The sequence below is a fragment of the Mastigoproctus giganteus genome, chromosome 2 (genome assembly GCF_048544385.1).
Source record: "Mastigoproctus giganteus isolate SK-2022 chromosome 2, ASM4854438v1, whole genome shotgun sequence".
Lineage (NCBI taxonomy): Eukaryota > Metazoa > Arthropoda > Arachnida > Uropygi > Thelyphonidae > Mastigoproctus > Mastigoproctus giganteus.
In genome coordinates, this window is record NC_143576.1 from 104,480,483 (window position 1) to 104,495,236 (window position 14,754).

At 35.7% G+C, this 14,754-nt stretch overlaps 1 protein-coding gene across 1 annotated transcript in view; it reads left to right on the forward strand.

Moving 5' to 3' along the window:
• Nucleotides 1-777: 777 nt before the first annotated feature.
• Nucleotides 778-14,754, forward strand: part of LOC150089478 (uncharacterized) — a 706,048-nt gene continuing 692,071 nt past the window's right edge. Inside the window, exons 1-2 of the mRNA XM_090389998.1 lie at nucleotides 778-912; nucleotides 5,413-5,518. Of these exons, the coding sequence (XP_090246124.1) occupies nucleotides 778-912; nucleotides 5,413-5,518 (241 nt within the window). The remainder of the gene's footprint in view (nucleotides 913-5,412; nucleotides 5,519-14,754) is intronic.

Consider the following 14,754-nt stretch of genomic DNA (forward strand, 5'->3'; position numbering starts at 1 on the left):
TTGGCATCGTCTTCGCAAGTCCATGAGACGTCGATGTGAGGCCTATATTCAGGCAGAAGGTGGACATTTTGAACAATTAGTATAAGGTGATGTGAACAGTTAAGTGTCATAGACAGACCTTCAAAACTCGGGAACCAAGCATTTCCGGAACTATGTTGATATAAAATATTTTTATTGTCTACATATGAGGAACTCATTCCTGAAGTTATGACGTGTATTTTTGAGACACCCTATATATATATATATATATATATATATATATATATATATATAATCAAATTAATCCAAAAAAAATTAAATAGAGAAATATAAATTACTGCAATATATATTAAAATAAATAAGAAAAATAATAGATAAGCTAACAGAAAAGGCAATATCCTATTTTTATTTAGCTTATATATATATATATAAACGACGCCCTCTGGAAACCAGGCGAAAACCAGCTGTAATCAGCCTTTCTCCAATAAGCAGGGCTCTGCCTTAGTCAACTTTCTCTTCCCGAACATCTCGTGTGTTGCATGACGACTGTTCCTATGATTAAAGCCGGCCCTTTTCAAAATCAGCCATGTGGTAGGCAATGGCATACCACCACATTATCTGATGCCACAGAGACCACAACAAAAACAATTCCAAAAACTGGCCAGACAGAATACTGCTGGTCAAACTCAAAGGAAAACTTTTTGATATGGCCATCATTCAGGTGTATGCTCCAACAGCAGAGAGTAGTGAAGAGGAACTAGAAAAGTTTTATGAACAGCAGGAAACAGCAACGAAACAATGCAAATCTCAGGAAATTATAATCATAATGTGGGAGACTTAAATGCAAAAGTAGGAAGTGAGCCAGATGGAGACGTGATAGGAAAATATGGATTGGGAAATCAAAATGAAAGAGGCGAAATAACCCAGACTGAAGTAAGTATAGATAGAGAATCTAAAACAAAAAAATCTTTCCCATCAAAAGCTGAATAAAGTAAAACATATGAATATAAAATATTCATGGTTTAGTTTATTAAGTTTTTGCTTAAGGTGTGCTTTAAAAATGTGTATCTGCTTTTGTTTAAAACAAACTTGTTTATTCCGTGATTCTTTCAGTTTATGCAGAGTGAGTTGAATTATATCAACTGCAAACATTGAGTGAATTCTCATTTTGCAACCGTCATACCCAACTGTGTAGTTCAGCAGTAGTGATAACTATTAGAATTGTCCAGAAACACTTATGAAAATAAATAAAATAAAATAAAATAAACTTAACACGTATTAAAACTAATTATCCTGAAGTTTCTTTGTTCATCACAAATAATCTCTTTTACAGACAGACAGAGAAATGGATACGTTAAATAAAACTTCTTATAACACTTACCTCATCTAAAACTTTCTGTAAGCAGTAGGAAACGAATATCATTGTTAAAAATCCCCAAAGAAGGATAGTACCACAGCTTACTCTGTAGGATGGAAAGAAATTCGTGTTGAAAACATGAAAACCATTAAAGCAACTGAGCGCGGTCTTGGAAGCGTAAATGACAAAGAGGGCCACAGAAAATAATTGGTTTGCTTCCTTTGCAACACAACAACATCTAGCGTAAAGAAATCTAACCATTTCTAGTTTCTCACCGTTGTTCCCCAATAAAGTATTTTGTTTAATTTCTTTCAATATCGCATTCACAGTATAAAAGGAATGCCTGTGAAACTGTGCGAAATATGTAATCCAACAAGCAATCTGAGTTGTTGGGATAAAGTTCATGAAAGTTATTATTCCGTGTATCATTAGTCCTGTCACACACTGGACGTTTAGAGACCATTTGGGACAAAAAAATAGGTCTTCTTCCTTTTTTCCGGTGATATAGGCAATCACAAACGAGAAAACAAATGCTATCAATTGAATAGAAAGAATTATTTTCATAATATGACTCTTTTGGCATGGCGTGGTTCGCTTTGCAGTCAGCTCTGCTTCAAGTCTGCAGCAATTTTCTATAAGGAGGATCATTTTCTTTCCTGTTGTAAACATAAATAACCTTCCGAACATTGTTTCTGTTAGAATGATGGAAATATTCATATACTGCGCATGTCTTTCACTCTGATTATGGTGCTTCGATACTGCGCTGAAATATTGAAAATTTAGTACAATCACAGCGATACTAACCAGGAAACTGTAGAAGGATTGAACACTGAATGCACGAAAGTAAATGCTAAAAACCTTAACCCTGAATATACCTTTCAAAAAGCAATTACCGCTAAAAGTGCTAAGTAAGACAAGGAATCGAAATCCGCTGTAGAAGACATTACGCTGGATATCCATTTTGCGCTTGAACGAGAAAGGCAATTTTTGTTCCTGTGCAGTTGCCTCCTCAGAGGTTGATAAGAAATTGATACAGAGCGGCAGGTGTCTCCTCTCCTCACACCTCTTGGTTATCGATTTTAATAATGGCGTTCTAGGGAGAAAATGAGAGCAAACGTTATAATAATTTTTTGTGAAGAAGGCCGGAAGTTGAATAATTTCTATTTATTCTAGAGAACATCTAATCCATAGTACTTTTTTCTTAATTATCGAATATTCCTTGTCACTTAAATATTAACTCGCTGAAATATTTATGCAGTAAATTATGAAAAACTGACGCTCAACGTCATCTTGTTTGCGTTATATGAAATTAATATTTTCGAACGCTTGAAGTTGAGTCCAATGCTCATGGTTTATATTTAAGCAACACTAAAGAATTAAAATTGTGGTGGTTGATCAAAAGCAATATTTTTAATGAATAAAGAAGCAGTTTTGCCTTTAATTTTTCATCGCTTAGGAATAAAAAAACAATAGGACATTTCTGGGTTCACCTACGGACAAGATAAGTGATAAACTACATAAAGTGATCACGTTGAAACGGAAAAGGATGAGAACTACTTAACAAAAACTTCAGTTCATCATTAAAAATAATAAAGATACTTAAAATTTAAAGTTTAATAAAATTTCTGTACTCGTGGAATACAAAGGACGTGCCGCTTTCGCTGACAAAGTGATGCTTATAAAGAGGGACCTTCTCATTGTATACTCTTCATATAATAATCATGCTTGCGCAGGGTATCCTTGAAATATTTATTGAGAGAATGGTTCATTAAAATAAATACAAAAAGAAAAGTCTGCACTTAATTTAAAGTAAGAATAACGGGTTTCAGTTAGAGCGTTACACAGATTATGACGTCATTTTGGCTTCTAGCGTTCAGATATAGAATTTAAAACTGAGATCACTATAATCATCTTTACGAAAGCAAAAAACCCTTCCTTTTACCCCTAACGGTAGTAATATCTTTAAGTAAATCCTACATCAATGTACTGTGATCACTGCCACCTAGTGGTTCCTTTATCTGCAAATTATTAATTGATGAATAATCACTGGTAATAATCAGATCAAGTGTATTACTACCTCCCTCTTGTTGCGCCTTGTAGAAAAAACAGTCATCCACTAAGTCCACAAACGTCTTGCTAGTGTGCGAGTGACCAATACACAAGTTCCAATCAATATCTGGAAAGTTAAAATCCCCCATTATAAGACATTCTGATTTACTGGCCCACTTTATTTCGGTGTACAGTTCTTCGTTGTACTCATTTTGTCAATTGCCTATTTCACACCAAACTGGCTCAACGTTGCACTGGCCGTCCATGTCAACTGGATGCACTGCCTTGGATTTTATGCATTTCTTAACTAACAGCACAATCCCTCCTATCCTACTGCGTTTTCTGCACTCATTGTACTCCACGTATTCAAATTCTGCATTCCTTATATCTGTGTGACACGTCTCTGATATTCCAACAATTTCCGTATTTGACGTCTTCACCAGCACTTCAAATTTATTTACTATACTACTTGCATTGGTGTACATGCAATTATTATGATCTTACTCTTAGTTATTCTAAAGCTGCCCATGTATTTACTTGTTCCATGATGACTCCCAGCAGTCCTTGAAATATCTGGCACCTTGCTTTCCAGGCTGCTGCTCGTTCCAATATAAGCAGTGAAAGAATCACTTGCATCTGTAGCTATTGTTGTTCTATTAATCTCTGCATCCTTCTCCCAAACTAGCAGTGTTCCGAGCTATCTAACACTGCCTCGATGGCATCAGCAAATATTCCTGCAGTATCTCCTGTTAACAAGCACAGACCACGCTGGGAAAAATTCTACCCTATGAGCCTTGCACAATCTCTCCAGAGCCAAATTGATTGAAAAGGTTCTCATCCTGCTCTCTCTTCTATCGTGTATGGGCAGAAATGCAGATATTTTCAAATTTAAATCTAACTCGCGACTTTTTATCAACATTGACCTGTACACAGGGTTTCGATTTTTCTTAAATATTTCTTTCCCAAACCAACCCAGATAACTGAGAGTCTACCGTATTAATATAATTCCTGGATGAATTACCAGTGATCATACCCTTGAATTTTGCATCTACAAAGTCATGTCGTATGTAAGTAGAAAGATTTTGCAAGGTTTTATAATACAAAAAAGTATATTCATTTTAATTACGATTTATGAAAGTTTAATAACCGATTTATGCTAGCGATTCGTCTGTCGCTTGACATGGCAGTAGATTTCAATATGGATATTACAGCCATTTTAACAACGAATATCGTAATGGAGCATGGTAGGCAAATGAGGTTCGCAGAACTCGCGTTTCTTGGCTATGATCGAACTCGCCTATGGACGTTTAATTGTGGTTGGAAGTATTTTTGATTCCATTGGCAAAAATTTGAAAGAAGTGATGAATTTTAGATATAAATGAGAACTGAGAACGGATATTCTTGATTAAATGAATTAACAACTAAACGTTATATATTATCCGCAGTCGAAGAACGAACCTTGGAATTCTAACGTCTCCTTGTAATTTTTATTTCAGAGGAATGTATACAAACAAGAACAACGAAAAAAAAATTAACAACTTTTCACCTTTTTACTTCTGTTGGTGTCTTTCGTAATAGAAAAGTGGCTGGCTTAAACATCTATCATTCGTTTAGAGAGTCTTTTGTTCGAAAACTCGAAGAATTCTTAAAAGAGTTGTCTTGGTTATAAATAACCGATCTCAGAATGAGAGAGTAGAATTTTTTTCCGGTGAGCTATTACGATTTTTTAGCTCGCCCAAAATGTAAATGGACAGGTAAACGTGTGGCACCATTTTGACTAAGGTACTTTTGTGGCATGAAAAGAAACAAACAGGATACATTAGCATAGCAGAAATCAGTTGGTGTTTTTGATTATTAATTTTTCGGTCAGCTTTGTCTTGCTTTATGTTGTACAGGCATATTATTCGTTGAAAGGTACCTTAGTGATAGTCTACGTATAGTACTTCTTTATTTGGCGTTATATGGAAAAATTGATTCATTATTTCGTGTTATATGAAAAAATTTGAAAATGTTTTTATACATTTCAGAGCTTTTTCCATGACCTTTTACTAAGTTGCACTATATTAATGATGGTATTCGGCTTTGCAATATTAGTACTCATTCATTTTGAAGGAAAACGCTACGTCGGATTCCGTAATTTTTAAACAAAGTGATTTGAGTTTATGGTCGAAGTATCGTCTTAGCTTTAAAATATTTTCTAGTTTGTTGAAGGGGATATTTTAGTTACACGTTTATCGGTCTCAGTAGCTGGTATCAATGCGTACAGATTATTTTTTTCTTGTTGATAAGGGTGCTGTTAACCAATAATTTAGTTAGGAAGTTAAATTAGTCTTATTCTTCTCAGCCTTTTCCGGTCAGGATGGCTTATTATGAATTAGACAAACGAGCAGTCCAGTCGCACTTATTCGGAGAGGTTACAGAGCGATCTGTAACTATATTCCAAAATAATTTTATTATTTTACAAAATACAAATTTGGGAATATAGAACATTTATTGCTGCCATAAAAGATTCTGTATACAAATGAATTTACCTGTTACGATTGTAAATTATGCCGTTTAATCAGACCGCCAGGAAAACATATAATTAAAAGATATACTGTACATCATATCAACTTTGGTGAATGCAACTTTGGGATAAAGAAGTATTTTCGTGAAATAGTGTAGCTAATTGGCGTCATAAACTTTAAATTACGATTAAGAATTCATTCGATCATGCCTGAAATTTTAAGCTTCGATTTTTTTCATACCACTGCATTTATCATCACAGTGCAAAAAAAAAACTTCCACATTTACATTGTTCTCTGGCTATCATCGAAAAAACCTGGTCTATCTCTAATATTCTGTCCTTTTCTCTCCGAATTCTGTGCTATTATGAAACCTATTCAGTGCTCTCCTCAAAGTCCACAGAGTTCTTGCTAGCAATGCTACACATCACTTCCTTCTAGTCGATTGAAGAAACTGCTAATTACTCCAACTGACCATCGAAATTCAGTGCTTCCCTATAATCTTCCCAATCAGATTTTTAGTAAGATTATGGGATACTATGGAGTCACTCCATCGAAACATATTTGGTCCATCGACACCATCCTGATCTGAAACCAACATTTGCGGACATAGCATTGAAACATCCGCTGACTATAGATTCATCATAGTACAATATCAATGCTCAATACCCATGACGGCGATGCAAAATTGTCTTCATGGAAATTCTCGTGGAAATGAAATTGGCGATATGTGCTGTTGCTTATTTTGTGACAGTAATATTCGAAATATTATTACAACACGAACACCAGGATTCCCAGATATCCACTCGGTGGATATTTATCAAATCAAACAAAGGCTATTAAAAAATATAACTTTTTTTATTAGTTACTTTACATTTGTAGAAATAATCGTCGGATATGATAAAAGCTGGACACACTGTTTTCATACAAAAAAACTGTATAAAAATAATGCGAAATTTTCACGGAGTTTACATTATTATATCCCCACGGGAAACAAAATTGAGGAAGAGGCACAATATTTGTGCATCATATACGTTATTTGATGACAAGCCACATAAATCAGGCTTCCGAAAACACTAATTTAATTCTATTTTCATTTGGTAAAATTGATAGTCTGACAGTTTTCCTTTGTTGAAAGAATTTACCAATCAGTTAACCTTTAAATATAGTTAATATACAGCATTAAACGTTGCTATATATTAGCTAAAAACAAAATTTTGCGAAAACTATTGCGAGAGAGGACGTGCCTCACTGTCCAGATTCCACCTAATACACAGGTGTGCAAAACTTAAGTACCAACACTATTTCTAAAGGTTACAACCACACGTTTGATTTTGACACATTTGATTTTCGTTTGATTTTGTGGTAGCGAAATCAAATGAAACAGCCTGTAGTGATTTGCATAACTGTGGTCATTCATTAGAAAGCTGGTGCACATGAAAAAATTTGAATCGTGATATGAGGGCTCACATAAACAGATAAAAGAAGCAGTTCAGCATTTATGCGCAAATTACTGAATAGTGAACACGATTGTTACAGACGTTCGATTGGTTTCATTTGGTGCTACAGACAACAAAATGGCCAATAGACAACATCTGGGCCCCAGTTGCCAAGCGAATTCGAGGTCAAGCGATATTTTCTGCGATCCATAGAGTGATCTTCAAAAGCGACTAAAGTTATTTTGAAGTTCTTTTTTGCTCTTAGCAATCTTATTTTTCAATCCGTTCTATACTTGAAAAGCCACACGTTAGAACACAGAAAAGAAACCCACCTTTCTTTATTTATCCATATATTTCTAGTTCACTAACCAAATAACACTTAAACAGCTTGGCCTCCTAGCGGCACTGCTCCTGCCTCCCCGTGGCGGGGCCAGAAACCTTGGTAGATAAGTCCTCTTGCCAAGAGCAAAAAAGGAGCAAACATGGCAAATACAGACCATGTTGACACAGAAAACGAAAACTCAAAGAGGCAGAAGATTACCCGGATGGAGTACCCCTGCCCATCTTTCTTAATTTTCCATTCGTTAAGTAGTCAGCCTATGAGTAAATTGTCTCCTTTTTGTCATCCAAAAACATCTGGAGGGTATTGCAGGATCTTCCAATACGGTGAAGAGGCTGCAATCAGGAGACCTTTTAATAGAAACCACGAATCAAAGACATTCTGAAAAGCTTTTACAACTAACAAGCTTTGCTGGAATGCATGTTAAAATATCTGCTCATGCAACCCTAAATTCATATAAGGGTGTCATATCTAGTTGGGATTTATTAAATGTCACCGAGGAGGTAATAACCCAAGAAATGCAGAGACAGAATGTAATAGAAGCAAAAAGAATAATGACTAAAAAAGATAATCAACTGGCACCTACCAGAAATATTATTCTTACCTTCAATACGCCCAACTTACCCTCCGCTGTAAAAGCAGGTTATTATTTTGTCGCATTCGTCCCTACCTACCCAACCCTTTAAGAGGCAATAAATGCCAAAAGTATTGCCATTCTCAAACTGCATGTAGAGGAATTCCTGTCTGCTCCAACTGTGGATCCCCAGACCATATACAAAATGACCTGTACAAATTGCAAAGGTGATCATCCTGCATATTCGAAGATATGTGAAAAGTGGAAAACCGAGAAAAAAATAGTAAAATACAAGGTTGAAAACAAAGTCAGTTACCAAGAAGCAAGAAAACTAGTTGTACCAACTATAAACCAAAATATTACATACGAAAATGCTGTACAGAAATATCAAACAGTCTCCGTTCAAACTGATGTCAGAGTCCCTACTAATAAATCGATTTCTGATTGGGCTAGAAATGTTCTCTCTGAGCTGCAACCAACTGTACGCAAGCAATAATCCAAGACCACAGACCAAGCAAATAATACTCCTCTGTCAATACCAGCGGCACCTCCTTCTCCAGTGATTGCTACTACATCTCGTATTACAAACACAATGTCCATGTTTGAGTCCGGAAAAATATTCAGGACTCAAACATGGACACAGATGGCACATCTATACAGGGAGGTACTATTTTATAAATCCATGCCGAAGAAGGAGAAATGGACACTGGTCGGCCAGTTTTCCTAAAAAAAGACAAACAGAAATTGGAACGCCATAAACCAGTCACCTTCAAAAAGCAGTCAGAATCAGCTCCATCAACTAAAACAAATAATGCCTTGTATTTTACAATGGAACTGCAGTGGCTTTCGTTGCAATACATACGATATCCAAGATCGAATTAATTGATTTTCTCCAGTAGCTATTTATCTTCAGGAAACTTACCTAACCCTGCAAATTTCTCTTTCGATAAAGAACTATTGCCTTTATCGAAGAGATCGAAATACAGCTAATGCTGTCCATCGTGGTGTGGCAATCCTAGTTAATTCAAAGATCCCAACTAACCATATATCACTTCAAATGGAAATAGAGCTGTTGCTGTTCGTATAGCTCTCCATATTGCAATAACACTTATCTACAACCAAACCGTTTTTACTCTTTAAAAGATCTTGAAGACCTCTTCATACAGATACCTCCACCAATCTGTATATTAGGGAACTCGAATGGGCACCACCCCTTATGAGGCGATCCTAGATTAGATAGACTAGGTCGATTTATTGAGAGTCTAATAGAGGCACTAAACATCACCATACTCTAATACCGGCACACCCACTCACGCTCAGCTCCCAAATGGATATACCTCAGCAGTAGATCTCTATATTTGTTCTCCATTACTGGTCCCGACCGTAGAGTGGTATGTTTTAAATGATCCAATGGGTAGTGATCACTTCCCAAATCGTATGCAACCTATTAATAGCACAGACTACTCCAGCTCAACCCTGCAGAAAATGGAAAATTGTCCGAGCAAACTGAGCAAAATTCCAGTCATCAATAGCTTTTGATGAGGAAAAAATCCGTCTCCAGTCTATCGATGATGTCACAGAATACATCACGTCACATCTCCTAAATTAGGCTAAAGACACAATACCACTATCAAATCCATCGGTTCTTAAACATTATAATTATTGGTGGAATGAGCTATGCACAAAAGCTAAAAAAGCAAAAAATGAAGCTTGGAATTTGTTTCGGCAAAATCCAACAACAGCCAATCTAATAAATTATAAGAAGTCAAAGGCAAAAGCAAGTTTCATACAAATACAAGCCAAGAAAGAATCCTGGATCCGTTTTGCGTCAAGCATTAATAAAAACACTGAGACCAAAATACTATGGAAAAAAAATTAGACAGCTTTCTGATAAATTTCCTACCGTACCTTCTCCAATCCTATCCTGTAATGGGCGAGATCTATCTAGTCCTTTTGATATCGCAAATGTTTTGGCCAACACATTTGCTGAAATCTCAGCGGCAGCGGCAGCTTATACTCCATCTTTCCAGAAAATTAAAAACACATCAGAACAGCATGTGTGTTTTTAGGAGCACAAAGCAGTAAGACACATCAGGATGAAGGATCCTGATGTGTCTTACTGCTTTGTGCTCCTTTTTGTTTTCTTTTTTGTTCTTAGCCATTAAAGAGCAGAATTTGGCCCCCCAAACCTGTTTCTTGGGGGTAGTATTTAAAACAACTACGATAGTCATTGTGATAATAAATGTTGTTAACAACCACATCTTTTCATGATATTCGATGATTGAAACAATTGTTTTACAAATGTTTTAACCAAGAATAATCTTATAGTTTTATGTAACCTCGTTTGTGTACTACCGTCGATTTTACGACTGTGAGGGTAAACCGGGGAAAGCGGTCTGAGATCGACTACCTCAGCACCGAGTGGAAGAAGGCAGGAAAACTTCCTGCCTTCTTCCACTTTTATCTTTTTGCTATCGTAATATCAATACTATCAAGGCTTTATCTTACACCCTGGTGTGTACATCTTCTGACTGTTCCCTAAAAAGAATTAGCCATTTGAATTGGTGACTTATTTGCAAGCACCATTTGAATTGCTGCCTCATCCATACTTTTCAACAGATCTGGTTCCCACTGATTTCATTTGTTCGGAAATCTAAACCTTTGTGATGATAACTCTGCTGTGATGGATGTTGCGAACGATAAGATTTTTTTAGCAGGAACTAAAGCCTTGAACATCGTTTTAAATAATGTATCAGTGTCATAGGAGACCATATTGATAAATAAAAATACTTTCGTTGTCTTCTTATTATTCTGGTTCTTGTTATTATTAGTTCTAGTTATTATTATTCTAGTTCTAAAAAGAACTAGAATACTTTGATTTAGTTTTCCTGAAGCTCTTTCTAGCACACTCCAGTATACGTTGGCTTCTTAGCTGTGCACACAGACAAGCGATAATAGTTTATGGGATCTTGTCTTTCCAGACACTACTAAGGCCGCCGTAGCTGAATGATACAACGTTTGAGTGCACTGCAGTACACTCGTTTGAGTTCACCTTGGATGCAAGAGCACGTGACTGGTAAATATGGTGCTGTTCTTATATTCTCTACTTTTTAACTCCTTTAATCCTATGTATCTGTACCAGATCATAAACATCGAAGTTATTTATATTATACTTTGGTTAAATCTCAGCACATCTCCCGGCCCCTATAAACAAGCTCTATTAACATGCCATAAATTGCACGCTATAGAGTTTGCTTTTGACAATATACAATCCCACCACTTCAGATAAGTGCAGGCTGTATCAATGAAGACGCATAATCCTCATTAAATCGCGTATCGGAAACAGCAAACGTCCCATTACCTTCTGAATGTGAATGTGATATTTGCCTTTGCTGGAGGCCCAACTGTGCTGGAACTGCAGGAAAATCATTTCGATGACACGCTAAATGGGTAGTGACACTGAATAACCCTTGCTGGACTAGTGCTCCCTTGTATTGGCGGAATAAGTTGTCGCCTTGGGTGGTTGAGGCTAACAGCCAGCGGATATTGAAAGGTCAATTGGGTAGGGAATCAAACAGATGGTTTGTTTTATTTCATTTTGTTATTTTTGTTTTAATTTTTAGCTGGTATAGCAAAACCGTCAAGCTTTCTTGCACCATATTGCTAATATTAATCATGAAGCGAATGTATTGTTGCTCGACTCCAAGGGAATGTCCCACGGGACATGTCCTCATATACATTACTTTCTGCCGATTGCCTTCATGTGTGTAAGGATGCCAGCATTTTTAGACATTTGGTACATTATCTGGATTCCTAGAATTTCATTAATGCACAGTGTTTATGTTTTAAACCACCGAGTCTTATACATCAACTCCGCTAACTTATTTTCATTTGTAATTTAACTCTTACGGTTTTGTCTCTCAGGCCACAATACATTCAATTTCCCGCTTCTGCCGTTTTCCTTCATTCACGGTTGAGTATTTCAGGCCTTCCCGTTATCCTTCCCGTTATAGCTTACAAATTTGTAATCTGCTCACAAGTTGTGTCATTTACGGGTATATATTTGTGTGTATTTACATTTTAAGGTGTGCTATTTTTTAATTATATAATAATTAATGCGTAATTAATTTTAATGTGTTAATTATTATTATTTTCTGTATCATTTTCATATAAATACTGAAAAGCCATTCAGTATTATTTTATATAGTTGAAAATCTATTCCTGTTTTTCCAAAACATTTTTTTAACAAACCTGCAAGCGTCAGAATTTAAAAGTTAAAATTTAAGAGTACAGCGCAGTCTCAGTATGTGAGACTGAGCCATAAATATATTAAAGGAACAAATGTTACACCGTTCTAGTTAAAAGTCAAGTTGAATTTTAATGCTTTTAATCTATACCGAGGTATTTTTAATCAAATCACATCTAAATTTCATCTCTGTGCGATTCACTATCTTCTAATTAAGGACATAATGGTTATGCAGTTCCATTATAATAACTGTTCATATTAACTTCATTGCACTCATGGTTTTGTGCAATTTCGAATTCATATTCCACATAAGACCTTGTCATTCCATTAAATTGATATTCTAAGGAAACAGTGTAATGGTGTAAACATAAAAAAAGAAATTCATTATAACACTTTTCCATTGAATATTTATTGACGATTATGAAGTGCGCAATAATATATAACAATCCGAGTATATGCATATTAACATATGATTGAAAACTTTAACAGTCCATGTAAGAATGAGCTTCAGTGTTATAATATTCCAAAATAGTAACAGTAGAACAGCACAAGTTTGTTTTTATGGCGTTCGATCCTGTCTTTGATAGAGTTATTATATGAAAATAGACTTTGATGGGCGGATGCATTTTGTACACCCTCTCTAATTCAGGGTGTTATTCGTGCAATTCATACAATAATTGATGATCGTGGGCTGGCATTTGCTCTTGTCGTCTAACGATTGAATCAAAATAATGGTGTATGTGATGATAGTTCCCAGAATCTGCAATAAACAACATAAAATTAATTTAAGTGTCCATTTATTATCTATTTTCATTTTATATCTAAAATTACAAAGCATTGGCCATTAGCGTACACTTATTGCTGTCAGCATCTCAACAATGAGCAAATAACTAAGCACTGAAAAAAGAAAAAATCTGTAATTGCAGGAAAAACAAAAAAAAAGAAAATAAAATAAAACCCAGATAAATAAAGAAGAATAAACTAAATAAGTAAATGATATATATGTATATAATCCTAGATTGGCCAAAGGCCAATGCCATCAGTCTCAGTAGGAGTCTCTGATAGGAACTATTCCGTAGTTGAGCTAGAAGGTATCTCCAGCAATCAAATGCGAACAAATTCTTGCAGAAATTGGAAATTTTCTGTGGTACTCGGGAAGTAAGGTTCAGTTCCGAGGACAGCGACACCAAGTAAAGGCAAGAAAATCTAAGTATTGTTGACAGTAGTATAGAATATATCCCAAGTCTTCTGGGGCGTAGCAAGTACCGAATAATGATTCAGCAAGGTTGAAAGAGCCACAAGTTTGGTATCGAGAGAGCCAGGACCGGAGAATAAGAAGAGAGTGTGTACAAACCAGAGATTAAAAAAGACAGAGACAGAGAGAGAGAGAGAGAGAGAGAGAGAGAGAGAGATCGAGATCGCATCTGTAACGACCATAATTACGCTAATCGAAAGTAGGACGGATGATGATTAAGAGAGATGTCCGCAGTGGTATGCATTGCAATCAATATCTTCAACAGATGATACTGATTGCAAAAATCCTTTCATAAAATATTCAATTTTTCTTTGTCAATTCAATCCTTTCATAAAATATTCAATTTCTTTCTCTGTTTCACAAGATATTCAATTTTAAAATAAGCGAATCTTTTTTTTCCATGACTCGGATCATAAATACCAGCAGGGCTCACATCTGGTGAGTATTGGCTTGGCACACCCAGGGTCATGAGCTGGATATCATTATTCTTCTCTTTCTTGGTGATTCCTTTCTATTTCTCTCTCTCACTCACTCAAGGTAACTCGGAATTTTTTTTTTTTTGGCTGGTGCAGCATAAGCCTCAGGCTTCCTTGCACCATATGGCTAATAATATATACCCTTTTACTAAGTTTATATGCATCATTTTTTTCATTAGGAGAAGAGTTTTTTGTTATGACAATAATGACGCTGATCTATTGTAAACAAAGTCCTCAGAATCAGTTGCTATGATATTACACTCCAATAAAAAGTACCGACTCGTATTTCGACATATTATCGCTATATGTTTATTACATGATGCCAAAACCCCGAAACTGTCGATAATGTTATCAAGTCATCAAATTATGAAAAGGCATCCGAGTAATGTAATACAAAGTATTCTACTGTTCAAAGTAGCAACGATTTTCACCCGAATGATTCGATGATTAGTATGGAATCAATACGGGTAAAACACACACCAATAGGATAAAGGCAGCTCAACAAAATTTTATGAAGTACATTCCTCCAAAAGAT